Consider the following 15,406-nt stretch of genomic DNA (forward strand, 5'->3'; position numbering starts at 1 on the left):
TGCAGAGATATCCTAGAATTAAGATGACCAACCTCTGACTGCCACAACATTCTTCCTACGTACTAGACTCAACCAGTACCCAGTTTTGCTCAGGCGCATTGATGCACACTTGGATGAATGTGGCTTTGATATCAAAGGCTTTAACTAAATGGCCATGTTTCAAAGTGAAAGGGAAGTAGTTCTGGCTTAGGCCAAGGAAACAGTTATCACTCAGGAGGTTCCAACACGGTAAATAACGAATGGCCTCCAAAGTGTTGGATACAGTGGTCAGCTGCTTGGGGCATCCAGGGTCAGACAGAAACTTTCCATTCAACTCATCAATATTGATATTTAGCCAATTTCTGGTCAATTTTTGTCCACTGTATTGATTGTTTCTACTATTTATTTAAATATTTGATTGCCTTTAATGATCATAAGAAAGTACGGATTACATAAATGTATAATCAGTATTCTGTGTGGTCATGTGTTAGTGTCACACGGAATTCTGTTTTGTTCGAGCCACACTCTTCATCCAGTGCATTTACTAACTGCCCATTTGTGCACTGAGGACTGAAAACACATTTCCATGTTTGTGTTTTGTCAATACATTGTCAGCTGAACAGCACCTCAATGATTGACTAGATCAATGCATGTCAGCTACTACCATCATGGCCATACCAGCTGTCTCAATCCATGAAATCTGTGACTATTTTTTGTTAATATTTCTTCTTTGTTTAATAATTACAAAAAATAAACCAGTCTTCACTTTTCCTATACTTTCTAAGCAAATTTAACTGACCTCACGGTTCATTTGTTTTAGTCACCAATGGCTGAATGAAGTTTACCATTTAAATGAATATCCTGTGATTGCTTTTAATGATATTTGTCCTTCATAGTAGCTGCCTTAGATTCTGGAGTCTGAGACTCCGACAGTCAGGAATTTCAAAGTCATTTTTCCATCTCTAAACTTATTCGATAGCATCACAACAGGCTTCTAATTTTCTCAGGATACTGCTGACTAATCTTTTGCTTGAAGCACTTTTCCACAAAGACAGAGGTTCTCCATGTTTTAGTGATTCTAGACATCTCTCTTTCTCAGAGATAATGGGAACTGCAGATGCTGGAGAATCCAAGATAATAAAATGTGAGGCTGGATGAACACAGCAGGCCAAGCAGCATCTCAGGAGCACAAAAGCTGACGTTTCGGGCCTAGACCCTTCATCAGAGAGGGGGATGGGGTGAGGGTTCTGGAATAAATAGGGAGAGAGGGGGAGGCGGACCGAAGATGGAGAGAAAAGAAGATAGGTGGAGAGAGTATAGGTGGGGAGGTAGGGAGGGTATAGGTCAGTCCAGGGAAGACGGACAGGTCAAGGAGGTGGGATGAGGTTAGTAGGCAGATGGGGGTGCGGCTTGGGGTGGGAGGAAGGGATGGGTGAGAGGAAGAACAGGTTAGGGAGGCAGAGACAGGTTGGACTGGTTTTGGGATGCAGTGGGGGGAGGGGAAGAGCTGGGCTGGTTGTGTGGTGCAGTGGGGGGAGGGGACGAACTGGGCTGGTTGAGGGATGCGGTGGGGGAAGGGGAGATTTTGAAACTGGTGAAGTCCACATTGATACCATGAGGCTGCAGGGTTCCCGGGCGGAATATGAGTTGCTGTTCTTGCAACCTTCGGGTGATATCGTTGTGGCACTGCAGGAGGCCCATGATGGACATGCCATCTAAAGAATGGGAAGGGGAGTGGAAATGGTTTGCGACTGGGAGGTGCAGTTGTTTGTTGCGAACTGAGCGGAGGTGTTCTGCAAAGCGGTCCCCAAGTCTCCGCTTGGTTTCCCCAATGTAGAGGAAGCCACACCGGGTACAGTGGATGCTGTATACCACATTGGCAGATGTGCAGGTGAACCTTTGCTTAATGTGGAATGTCATCTTGGGGCCTGGGATAGGGGTGAGGGAACCCTGCCGCATCTTCACCATCCCCCCAGACCTCCCACTGACTGAAGCCGAACGGTCAGTCCTTAGTAAGGGGCTCACCTTTGTCCCCCTACAACCACACATCAACGAATACCAGTCACGATTGGACATAGAGCAGCTTTCCCGCCGCCTTCGCCTCCATGCCTACTTCTTCAACCGGGAGCCTAACCCTCCCTCCACTGACCCCTTTACCTGCTTCCAACACAAGTCCTCCTCCTGGCCTCCACCCCCAGGCCTCCTACCCTCCCTCGACCTCTTCATCTCCAACTGCCGTCGAGACATTAGCCGCCTCAACCTCTCCACCCCTCTCACCCACTCCAACCTCTCCCCTGCAGAACAGGCAGCCCTCCGCTCCAACCCCAACCTCACCATCAAACCCGCAGACAAGGCTGGCGCAGTGGTAGTATGGCGCACTGACCTCTACATCGCCGAGGCCAGACGCCAACTCTCCGACACCATCTCCTAACGCCCCCTCGAGCATGACCCCACACCCGAGCACCAAACCATCATCTCCAACACCATTCATGACCTCATCACCTCAGGGGACCTCCCACCCACAGCCTCCAACCTCATTGTTCCCCAACCCCGCATGGCCCATTTCTATCTCCTTCCCAAAATCCACAAACCTGCCTGCCCTGGTCGACCCATCGTCTCAGCCTGCTCCTGCCCCACCAAACTCATCTCCACCTATCTGGACTCCATTTTCTCCACTTTGGTCCAGGAACTCCCTACCTACGTCCGTGACACCACCCACGCCCTCCACCTCCTCCAGGACTTCCAATTCCCTGGCCCCCAACACCTCATCTTCACCATGGACGTCCAGTCCCTATACACCTGCATTCCGCATGCAGATGGCCTCAAGGCCCTCCGCTTCTTCCTGTCCCGCAGGCCCGACCAGTCCCCCTCCACCGACACCCTCATCCGCCTAGCCGAACTCGTCCTCACCCTCAACAACTTCTCTTTTGACTCCTCCCACTTCCTACAGACTAAGGGGGTGGCCATGGGCCCCAGCTATGCCTGCCTCTTTGTAGGTTACGTGGAACAGTCCCTCTTCCGCACCTACACAGGCCCCAAACCCCACCTCTTCCTCCTGTACATTGATGACTGTATCGGTGCCGCCTCTTGCTTCCCAGAGGAGCTCGAACAGTTCATCCACTTCACCAACACCTTCCACCCCAACCTTCAGTTCACCTGGGCCATCTCCAGCACATCCCTCACCTTCCTGGACCTCTCAGTCTCCATCTCAGGCAACCAGCTTGTAACTGATGTCCATTTCAAGCCCACCGACTCCCACAGCTACCTAGAGTACACCTCCTCCCACCCACCCTCCTGCAAAAATTCCATCCCCTATTCCCAATTCCTCCGCCTCCGCCGCATCTGCTCCCACGATGAGGCATTCCACTCCCGCACATCCCAGATGTCCAAGTTCTTCAAGGACCGCAACTTTCCCCCCACAGTGGTTGAGAACGCCCTTGACAGCATCTCCCACATTTCCCGCAACACATCCCTCACACCCCGCCCCCGCCACAACCGCCCAAGGAGGATCCCCCTCGTTCTCACACACCACCCCACCAACCTCCGGATACAACGCATCATTCTCCGACACTTCCGCCATCTACAATCCGACCCCACCACCCAAGACATTTTTCCATCCCCTCCCCTGTCTGCTTTCCGGAGAGACCACTCTCTCCGTGACTCCCTTGTTCGCTCCACACTGCCCTCCAACCCCACCACACCCGGCACCTTCCCCTGCAACCGCAGGAAATGCTACACTTGTCCCCACACCTCCTCCCTCACCCCTATCCCAGGCCCCAAGATGACATTCCACATTAAGCAAAGGTTCACCTGCACATCTGCCAATGTGGTATACTGCATCCACTGTACCCGGTGTGGCTTCCTCTACATTGGGGAAACCAAGCGGAGGCTTGGGGACCGCTTTGCAGAACACCTCCGCTCAGTTCGCAACAAACAACTGCACCTCCCAGTTGCAAACCATTTCCACTCCCCCTCCTATTCTCTTGATGACATGTCCATCATGGGCCTCCTGCAGTGCCACAATGATGCCACCCGAAGGTTGCAGGAACAGCAACTCATATTCCGCCTGGGAACCCTGCAGCCTAATGGTATCAATGTGGACTTCACCAGTTTCAAAATCTCCCCTTCCCCCACTGCATCCCTAAACCAGCCCAGTTCGTCCCCTCCCCCCACTGCACCACACAACCAGTCCAGCTCTTCCCCTCCACTCACTGCATCCCAAAACCAGTCCAACCTGTCTTTGCCTCCCTAACCTGTCCTTCCTCTCACCCATCCCTTCCTCCCACCCCAAGCCGCACCCCCATCTACCTACTAACCTCATCCCACCTCCTTGACCTGTCCGTCTTCCCTGGACTGACCTATCCCCTCCCTAGCTCCCCACCTATACTCTCTCCACCTATCTTCTTTTCTCTCCATCTTCGATCCGCCTCCCCCTCTCTCTCTATTTATTCCAGAACCCTCACCCCATCCCCCTCTCTGATGAAGGGTCTAGGCCCGAAACATCAGCTTTTGTGCTCCTGAGATGCTGCTTGGCCTGCTGTGTTCATCCAGCCTCACATTTTATTATCTCTCTTTCTCTCTCACTTTCACCATTGCTGCAGACTTCTCTTTCATTTCAGTGATTAACGTTTAGTCTATTTGACTATACAAATAGAAGTTTGAAGTATGTTTGACCTGCTGCTCAAAATGTATAACTGATCATATGTAAAATCTGAACTTCAGTTCTCATCTCCAGATGCTTAATGCTGCCAATTTTAAAAAAATTATATATGTTAATTTCTTCATTCATGGCATGTCTAGATCATTGGAAAGACCAGCATTGGAAACACTCATTCCTGTTTGCATTCACGGTGGTATTGAGCTCCCTTTTGAATTACTGTAGTACCTGCAATGAAGGTACATTCCAATGCAATACTTGCATTTAGGGAAGGTGTTCCAGGATTTTGATCCATGAACAATAAAGAAATTATGATGATTTTTTTGAAGTCACGGGGAATTAGGAGGTCATTATGTTCCTCGGTCTCCATTGCCCTTATTCTTCTAGTTGGTATAAGTTTGGTTCAGGAGTTGCTGTGGAAGAAACTTTGGAGGGTTCCTGATTGTTATCACTGGCTTGCTGAGCATTTCGGGGCCAGATGGAACCATATTTACAACAGAATATAGATAGACTGGAGAGTTGGGCAGATAAATGGCAGATGGAGTTCAATCCGAGCAAATGCGAGGTGATGCATTTTGGAAGATCAAATTCAAGGGCGAACTATACAGTAAATGGAAAAGTCCTAGGGAAAATTGATGAACAGAGAGATCTGGGTGTTCAGGTCCATTGTTCCCTGAAGGTGACAACGCAGGTCAATAGGGTGTTTAGAAAGGCATCTGGCATGCTTTCCTTCATTGGTGGGGTATTGAGTACAAGAGTTGGCAGGTCATGCTGCAGTTGTATAGGACTTTGGTTCGGCCACATTTGGAGTACTGTGCACAGTTGTGGTCGCCACATTACCAACAGGATGTGGACGCTTTGGAGAGGGTGCAGAGGAGGTGGCCTAGGATGTTGCCTGGTTTGGAGGGTGCTAGCTATGAAGAGAGTTTGAATAGATTAGGATTATTTTCATTAGAAAGACGGAGATTGAGGGGAGACCTGATTGAGGTCTACAAAATCATGAGGGGTATAGACAGGGTGGATCGCAAAAAGCTTCTTCCCAGAGTGGGGGACTCAATTACCAGGGGTCATGAGTTCAAAGTGAGAGGAGGAAAGTTTAAGGGAGATATGCGTGGAAAGTTCTTTACCACCTCCGCTGGCAACGCGTTCCAGGCACCCACCACCTTCTGTGTAGGCGCAGACACGTTAGCGTCTTTTAAGATATATTTGGACAGGTACATGGATGGGCAGGGAGCAAATGGACACAGACCGTTAGAAATAGATGACAGGTTAGACAGAGGATCTTGATCGGCGCAGGCTTGGAGGGCCGAAGGGCCTGTTCCTGTGCTGTAGGTTTCTTTGTTCATATTGATTTGGAATCATGCATAAACCAGACAGATTTCTTTCCTTAAACTGTATTCGTGAACCAGCTGGGTCTTTATGACCATCTATTTGTTGCCTGGTACTGATACAGCAGCACTTTGTATTTATTGAATATATTTAATGTAATGAAATATATCAAGATGCTTTTACAGGAGCATCAAAACCAAAGTATGACAGCAGGCCATCTGGAGAGATATTAGGTCAGATGATCAAAAGCTTGGTTAAAAAGGTAGATTTTAAGGAGTGGCTTAAATGAGGAAAATGACTAAAGGGAATAAAATGAGTATTTCCGGGCTTGGGACTTGGCCAACTGTGGAGGCATGGCAGCCAGTAGTGGGACAATTCCATTGGGTTGCATAAGAGGCTGGTATTAGACCAGCACAGGTGTCTAGAAGGATTGCAGGACTGCAGGATATATGGAAAGGCAGGCTCATGGAAGGCTTTGAAAATAAGGGGGAGAATTCTGAAATTAAGATGTTGCTTGATATGAGTCAGCGAAGGTCAAAGTACAGAGGACTGATAGGAACAAAAACAAAGTTGCTGGAAAAGCTCAGCAGGTCTGGCAGCACCTGTGAAGGAAAACACAGAGTTAACATTTTGTGTCCGGTGAGCCTTCTTCAGAGTTGACAGGAACTTGGTGTAAGGTAAGACATGGGCATGAGAATTTTGGATGACCTCATGTTTGGAAGATCACCCCAGGTGTGCAGTTGGTTCTAGAGGTGTTTCAGTAGCAGATGGGTTGGTGAGATGAGCTACGTTGGGAGGGAATCGGACAATGTTACAGGAGTGGAAATAGGTGATTTTAGCAATGGCTTGAATATGAGACAAAACTCATCTTAGAATGTTGTTAACATATTGGCTTCATCTTAAGCCTTTACCAGGAAGAGAGATGGAGTTGGTAGTTATGAGTTTGGAATGGGGTCCAAAAATAATGTCTTCAGTATTGGAGAAAATTTTTGTTCATTCTCTACTGGATGTCAGATAAGTAGCCTAGGTAAAAGCAGAGGAGTTGAAAGAGGATTTGTTAAGGCAGACCTGAAAATCACGTTTCTTTGTACAATACATCCACTCTGTACATGAGGAATAGGAGGGAACCAATAATAGATCTTTGGAGGACACCGTCATTGTAGTGCACAAACCTGCAAAGAAGCCATTTCCAGTGATTCCGCAGCTGCTATTAGATAGTTAAAAATGAAATGAATATAATCTTTTCATTCCAGATTTATTTAATTAAACAACTGAAATTTCAAGTTTTCCAGCTGGGATTTCATAGATTCCCTACAAATTGGAAACAGGCCATTCAGCCCATTGAGTTCACGCCGATCCTCTGAAGAGCACCGCACTTATACCCTCACCCCAATCCTTGTATTTCTCATGGCCAATCACCTGACCTGCATGTATTTGAACTGTGGGAGGAAACGAGAGCACCCAGAGCAAAGCCACACAGAAAGGGGAGATTGAGGCAACTGCACACATTCACCCAAGGATGGAATCGAACCAGGTCCCTGGCACTGTGAGGCAGCAGTGTTGACCACTGTGCCACATCTTGGAAGTTGTTTCCATGTTATTAACACAGACCTGCAGATTACTGGTTCACTGTGCTATTATATTTTTGTAATCGTATTTTAAAGTATGTGGTGCACTACGAGACGTAGAGGCTAATTCTTGAGTAGGTAAGAAATGACTATTAGTTTTATAGAGGAAAATGACATAAATGCTTGAAATTTCTGATGTTTAACGAAAACATTAATTTTGTCAGCAACATAGATATGATCGGGCCAGCTCTGTCTCCACAGACTGCTTTGTAATATCACTGATGAAAAGCATCTTCGAGTTCATATCTGTGCTGTGACTTTAAGGTGGCCTGAGATCATCTCTGGATATCCTGAACCCTAGGAACCACCAGGGAAATCTGTATACTGATTTTCAGCACGTGGTTGGAATGCTCTAATACAATCCTGAAACTCATTTGAATTTGCAACCATTGCCGTTTCCTGTGGAGAGACATTGAACATTTACTCTATGGCATCATTGGTGCAAAATAATCTGACTCAAGGACTGCCAAATCAGCAGTAATTTTCTTTTACTAAATTGATAAGAAATTTCTGGAATTTATTTTCCATCCATACAGACAGGGAGTTCTATGAAAAAAAGTACTTTCACTTGATTTTGTGCACATAATGCAATGATAATTGAAAATATCCTTGTGTCTGCAATTGTTTATTTTGATAAACAATTCACTTTTGCCATAAATGCTGTTGATTCGAAGGTAATGTGCTCTTAATTAATGAAACCGAAGCAAAGTTTTACATGTTCAAGTGCATGTTGGAGCATTTTTGTTAGCTCAAGTAGAGCTGACTTCCACGCAGGTATTCATCAACATTGCTTCCATGTGTAATGGAATGAGATTCTGATCTGAAACCAAAACAAACCAGTTCATACCATTGATGGTTTAGGATCAAAATTGTGCTAAGTACAAATATTTACTTTGATCCCCACACGAAATATAAGACTGAAAGCATCATTCCAATTAATAATGAATGTAATGAACTTGCATATTAAATAGGGGCCAGCCTTGCTTCTCTTTCACAATGGCTGGGGTAATGAGGGCTAACTGCACAGCTTTGAGCATAAGTTTCTATGCGTGTGGTGCTAGTAATTCTTGCTTGGATTGACAAGTGCTAGACAGCAGTCACAGCATAACTAAACCTGTTTGGCAGAATTAATCGCTGACAAACGGCACTTAAAGCAACGACATTGTTTGTGTCAGTTATTCTGTTTGATGTCACTGTTGGACTTAATAAATCAATAGTGTCAGTATTTGGCAATGTTTATAGCAGCAAGGTTTATTATTTCATGTGTCTGTCATGTACAAATGGTATTTATCATGACTGCCCATAAATTATTAGTGAAGGAATGTTGCTTTACATATAACATTGTCTTATATTGTTAAAATAATTTTTTTTCTTTAATTTTGCTTTGGATGCAGTCTCTTCTTGTCTTGATTTTAAAATAGTTAATCAAAGTGGTCTAATGATATAGATGTCATTTTTTAAAACCAGTTTATACATTTGAAACAGTTGTTGACCTTAGCTTGAATGTTTTGGTATTGTGGCTGTGTAACAGAGGGTCTAATTGGTACTCTTATATTGGTGAGACATTGATTATCGGTTCCATTTCCAGTAGGGAAGCCATTAGTTATCCTACCACAGTAAATCATCTGAGAATAGCAACACATCAGTTAGAATGCTAATTCACTCTGCTGGCAGCGACCACTGTGAGATGACAGCTTGAAGAGGGGGAATGTTAAAAAAGGCAGCAGATTGGTATTTCAAAAGGGAGGGGGAGCTTTGTGCTGACGAATAAGAAAGATGACATTTTGTCTCCACATTTTAACTATATTAGTTGTCCACATGAGGTCAGTGCACATGACTTACCTTAATTATGCTGTAGGCTGGTCAACAGCTAACTGAGAATATATCCTTTGGACAAAACGAAGGGAAAAAAGCCTGGATAATTAGGCCAAGTTTAACTGCGGGAGGTATGCAGCCTTGCTGTTGGCTTTTGTATATTCATGACCCAGCTTTATTGATGGAAGGATGGCTTTCAGTGACACTGTCATTTGCAAGTTGAAAGGTAGGCAGTACTTGCACTCAGATGTGCCTTAAAGGGTCTTGCAAGAAGCTCATTTGGATGCTGATTACATTCGCATCTGCATTTCTTTGTTTCAAACTGTTTGGTAGACATCTGTTAATTTTAAGAGAGTGGCTTTGGTGCTTCTCCTTGGGGGTTTGATACTATAGTTTAAATCAACCCTTGTTTTAAAAATGTTCATACATTTCCTGTATAACCAATTTGACATTTTTTTCAAAAATTAGCTTTAAGCAATTTGTCACAGTTTATAAACTTACTGTATTCACAGGATAATAAACCAAATTCATGCCAACTCTTTCTTTTGATCTGGAGTAAATTTTCTTTCATTGTGGTTTCTACTCACAGTAAGGGATGCATCGGGATGCTTACATAGTTACTGATAGACCCTTTTAATTAGAAAAGCAGTAATCTTATGCAGCTGGATGACACAGTTCACCCTGTACAGTTGATTCTATTGTTCTACTCATTAGATTCAAATTGTCGATATTGTCATCAGATCAGCATTCTTCACACGATGGAAATGGACGTGACACTTGTTCTGGTTTAAGCATTTTCCTTGCTCGTCAGCCACACAATTTATGGCATAGGTTTGAAATTTATGCCTGCAAGCCTCTCTCTGTATTTACACCAATTAACACATAATCTCTAATTACCCAGATCAAGGGAGTTGGAAGTCCATAAATGGAAAGCGACGTGGTACTACTCAGCAGCTGGCTGAGTGGCAAGGTGAAGATAAATAGGAAAGTATCAATTAGAAGACATTGATGGTGAAGCATCTGTGAACTGGGATAGTAGGTGTTTTAGCAGCTTTAGGTATCAGTGACTGCCTACCCACAGGGTATAGTTGTAAGGTTTATGGCTGTTTAACTGACAATCACTTGCTCAAATTGAAACTTTTTTTTACTTTGGTTTTTCTGCATGTCATTTACTTGTTACATTGTACATTAGTTTAAAATTACAATTTAGTTATTGTAAACTTGCTTCTCCCTTTTGAAGTTTATGAATGATAGTAATTTTGCAAAAGACAGTACACAGAGCTGTTCTTTTCCATGAATCTCAGCTGTGGAGACAAAGGTTCTGGAAGGGTCAGTGCAGCATGTCATAAACATTAAAGGATGGGATTGCTGCATAATTAGTGTATATGATTTGCACTGTATAGGAGGGGGTTAGTACAACACAGAAATAGCTCAAAAAGTGTTTAGTGAACTCCAGTAGGACAGGACTGTGCAATTGGATGGTGCAGGAGAGATTCAAAAGTCATACCTTACACTAATTTTCCACTTCTGCACAGAAGAGCGAAATCTATTTCGGCTTATCACGCTTAAAAAATCAAATATAAGTATCATTTGAGCTTAAGATTTGAAGACAACTGCGATCAAATACTTCTTTGACCAAATCTAGCCATTTTTAATAGTGGTACAAATGTAATAATGCAAAGCTTGATAATGGAAACATTTATTAAAGGAGTAATTTCAGGAACCAAGTTATTCATTCTACAAAGCTTAGTTAAAAGAAGTGTTTGGATAAAAGAAGTTTTTTTTCATTGCAGGGTGTTCTAATTAGGAGCCTTCCATTGTAATTATAACCAAAAGAGGTCAATTTGATGAGAGAAATTGGTTTTGATTACAAGTGCATTGTCCACCTTGTTTGATTGGAATCATCCACTTTATACTGATATAAGTCCTAGGTGGCATCATCAAAATCAAATTTATTCTCTGGTTAATTTAATGTAATAGTTCACCGAGAAATAAAAAAATGCATATGAATAATTGACAGTTTACCTTCTGGATTTTTGCCCACATAATGTACTAAGATTAATATAGAATATGGAAAACCTCAGAAGAAAATCTTCCCATTTCTATTTAAAGACAATCTGGGTTATTTTTGTATTTTCTTTTATAGTAAGTTGACTTATGCTAAGAAATAGCTCTGAATAAAGCTTTTTTTCTGTCCCTTTCGCTTTCCTCCTGCCATTTCCCCTCAAGCCTGATTCTGTCCTGAAGTTGGCGACTCATGTCAGGATATGGTTCCACAGACAGCACCTGATATCTTGTTACAGAGGCTTTTTGGCTTGTGTTTACTGACCCATTGAATGTAATGAAGATATTGCATTTGATTTTCAACATATTGTCATCTGAAGGGCACACTTATAGCTGTAACACCTGAAAGTGGTTAGATACATAGGGGCAAGATTAGGCCATTTGGTCAGTTGAACTTGCTTTGCCATTCTAAACCATGGCTGACCATATCCCACAACATATATTCCTGCATCATTCCTATGTTCCTTGATGTAATTAATAACTAGCAATCTGTCGATCTCTGTCTTGAATCTACTTAACAGCTAAACTTCCAAAGCCTTCAGGTAAAGAATGTCAAAAATTTACCATTTTCTCAGTGAAGTTGTTCCTGTTCATCTCAGTCCTAAATCGTTTGCCTTTTATTCTGAGACTTTATTCCCTGGTTTGAGACACTACATCCTTTCTGTACCTACTGTCTTCCCTTTAAGAAATCTGTAAGTCTCTGAGATTGCCTCTCATTCTTCTAAACTCCTGAGAATACAGACTCAGCCTCTGCTGAAAATGGAAACCCTGCATAATGATGAGGCACTGAGCATTGGGTATTACTTGGACTGTAACACTCAGCACAAGAACCACTTAGCATATTTGGCACTGAGTTTACACTTTTCATGTTAATTTTCTCAAAAGTAGAGGGTGAAGACTTCTCCATCATATTTAACAACATGACAAAACCAACATTTCCTTCTTGGCCAGAATTTGTAATATTAGAGATAATGATTCAGAATAACTGACTTTTATTTAAGGAATAGAAACTGAAATTGAATCTGATTTTCAGTTTTACTTGACTGCTCTGACTATTCTTACATTGGGTTAACAGAAATTGGCAGGGGGTGGCAATCAACATGAATTCCTTCCAACATGCAAGAAATGAAATCCAGTGTGGTTCATTGCATCTCTCTGTTTTATTGTCTTCTCTGAAAGACACTTCTTTGAAATGCAGGGAAAAATCCAGACAGTCAATAAATTAGTGATATTTTGTACAATTTGTAGAAAGAATTGTAAGAGTATTACAGTTAAATCTTGCTGATCACATAATTTGGAAAGAAAGGGCATGCTTGGATTAGGATGGTGCTCTGGTCAGACCTTTGCATATATTCATATTGCTGTGAGATTGTTCAACTTCTTTGTCTAATGTAGCTTTTATATGAAGTACAAAAATAAAAGAGCTGTAGATAATGTTGCAGTCTGTGGTATGTTAAATACTCGACAGAAGGGCTATTAACATAAATGTTTTAATCAGAGACACAATGTTATGTATCTAAATTAAAACGTTTTGTGCATCAGTCTGCTGCAAAAGGCAGCATCGTAATAATTAAACATTTTTGCTTCATTTAAAAAAAAATTTCTCAGGGCAACATTTCAAAAGTAATATATTGTGTTGATACAACTTCATGGGTCTTTGTTAACGGCATGAGGTTTGTTGTTACCAACAAAATTCTTCCAACTGCATTCTATTCTATTTTTTTGAAGAGACCTGTTTGTCATTTTAGAATATGAAACATGACCTAATGTTCAACATGTCATTTACCTGAAAAGACGGCTGATTTGAGGGACATAGAGCAGTTCTTTAACAGAGTGCACAGACTTGCTTCAGGGCTGAGTGATAGATTTGCCTGCCTGGAGCATCCCAGTGTGTTTATACATGGCTTGTATGGCAGCTTTCATAAGACATTTACCCCATGATTTGCGATGAGCTTATGTGTGAATAATTAATGGCAATTAATCCTTAATTACAGTAATTAGGCAAGTCACAGGAAATTAAGCTGCAGCTGGAGAAGACCATGTCTGGGAAGAGTATCGGGGCTGAGCGAGTGTGCCATTACTGATAGCATTACTAGGATGAACAGTACTCGGCAGTGATGGCATTTTTGTTAGAGAGCTTGGGTGGGACAAGAGTTAACAACATTTTCAGCTGATCCAGGGCCGGCATGTTTTAGCTTTGAAACTTGTCAAAGTCATATGTATGTTCATATCCACTGGTGTCCCTATGTAGCAACACATTTGCAGGCTAGGCATCAGATTCAGCTCGCAAAAATTACTTCATTTTGTGCGACAACATGCAGTGTAGTTGGCAGAGGCTGTTTTATTTATGCAACAGTAAATTGTAAAATGTATCTTGTATGCCTTAAAAATGATCAAAACCAATTGGAGATGAACTTTAGTCTGTAACAAATTTGAAATGGGGAAGAGTAAGTAGATGCTCAATTCTTCTGTAATTTTAAGTGCAACTAGGAATTCTGTTAGTAATGTTCTTTGACGTAAGGACAACCTACAACCCAATATGCATTTATTCTGTCTTCTTTTTCGGACAAAGACAAAATGTAACCTCTTCATGAGTTCCTTTTAATGTGCTGATTGTCTGGTTGTCTAAGATTGGTATAAACAGTCACATTTTGGTGATCTAACACAACAATTTGAGCTAACCCTGTGGAAGACAATGAGAAATTAAATGTTCTGCCTTCCAGTCAAATTTTGACTGGAACTACTCCAGTTTAGGTTTTTTTAAGGCCCGTATTAGGTGCTTTGTATTTATAAATACCAGTCAAGAAAAATAATGTTCCTTTGACAGACAGCAGGAATTTCCAAAATTACCCTCAACTAGATGTGTGTAGCTTTTAAAGCTTTTGTAATTAACTAATTATTCCAATTTAGCCTTTGAAATGCTGTAACTTTTGTGGTATTGAGCAGGTGAAGAAATGGCAGCATTTTTGAATGTTTCTGGTTTCCTTCATTTGACCTGCAAAAGTATTTCAAATCACTGGTCATCGATTGCTTGTGACATCTGTGAAGGTGAATTTGAGCAGCGGAAATGGGTTTTGTATATGTCTGAAGGAGGGAATTCAACAGAACCAGGCAAATTACTGTAATTTAAAGAGTGTAATTTACAGACTGCCTTTAGGCTAATACAGAGAGAGGCCAAGAATGTTCAGAGTGAGTGAAAATCTTTTTCTCTCAAAGGAAAACCTGTGCTTCAGTATAGCTATTGATTGCTGCCGAGTTGTACCTTTTTGTTCCTGATTAGAAATGAGTTGTATTTATATTAAAATAATAATAATAATATTTGTTGCTTCATTTGATTACTGATTAAACAATGCTGTGAAGAGAAAATTGCATATGACAGGAATATTTTATAAAACACAATATTCTGCTGTTCTCTTGTCCCTCACTCTACTGCTTACAAACTAATGTTATCAAATGTCTATTTGCTTTAAAAGGTGAAGGTACCCTTGAGATTGCAATTTATGATATTTATGTTCATTTACACTGGTCAACAAGATGCACATTACCTTCCTATGGTAATAACTATAATGTTACATCATATGCAGTAACAATCAGGAACAAAAGTTAGCATTAGTAGATGCATTATTTGTTCACCCTGGACTGATTGTTAATTTTGCTAGACCCTTTATAATTAAGGAACACCTTGAAGCAGTAAGTAATTTGGATCAATGTAGCAGAAACATTGGATCAGTTTAAAATTGTAATCATTTGTCAGATGTGGCTCAGTTGGCAGCACTCTTCCCTCAACATTCTACATTGAGTTCCCACTCCAGAGGTCAAGGCTGATACTTAGTGCAGCGCTGAGGGAATACTGCACTGTTGGAGATACTGCCTTTCTGAGGAGATATTAACTGAAACCCCATCTGCTTGCCTGAGTGATAAAAAATCCCAATGT

The 15,406-nt window shown here is 42.2% G+C and overlaps 1 protein-coding gene across 6 annotated transcripts in view; it reads left to right on the forward strand.

The window, feature by feature from the left end:
• Positions 1 to 15,406, forward strand: part of pbx3b (pre-B-cell leukemia homeobox 3b) — a 227,389-nt gene that overhangs the window by 100,188 nt on the left and 111,795 nt on the right. The window contains exon 1 of one of the 6 annotated variants that reach the window (XM_048558819.2): positions 9,452 to 9,634. The exons of the other annotated variants lie outside the window; for them this stretch is intronic. Coding sequence (XP_048414776.1) covers positions 9,598 to 9,634 — 37 coding nt within the window. The 5' untranslated portion in view covers positions 9,452 to 9,597. Of the gene's footprint in view, positions 1 to 9,451; positions 9,635 to 15,406 lie in introns of those variants that run through there. 6 annotated transcript variants of the gene reach the window in all.

The sequence above is a fragment of the Stegostoma tigrinum genome, chromosome 29 (assembly GCF_030684315.1).
Source record: "Stegostoma tigrinum isolate sSteTig4 chromosome 29, sSteTig4.hap1, whole genome shotgun sequence".
Classification (NCBI taxonomy): Eukaryota; Metazoa; Chordata; class Chondrichthyes; order Orectolobiformes; family Stegostomatidae; genus Stegostoma; species Stegostoma tigrinum.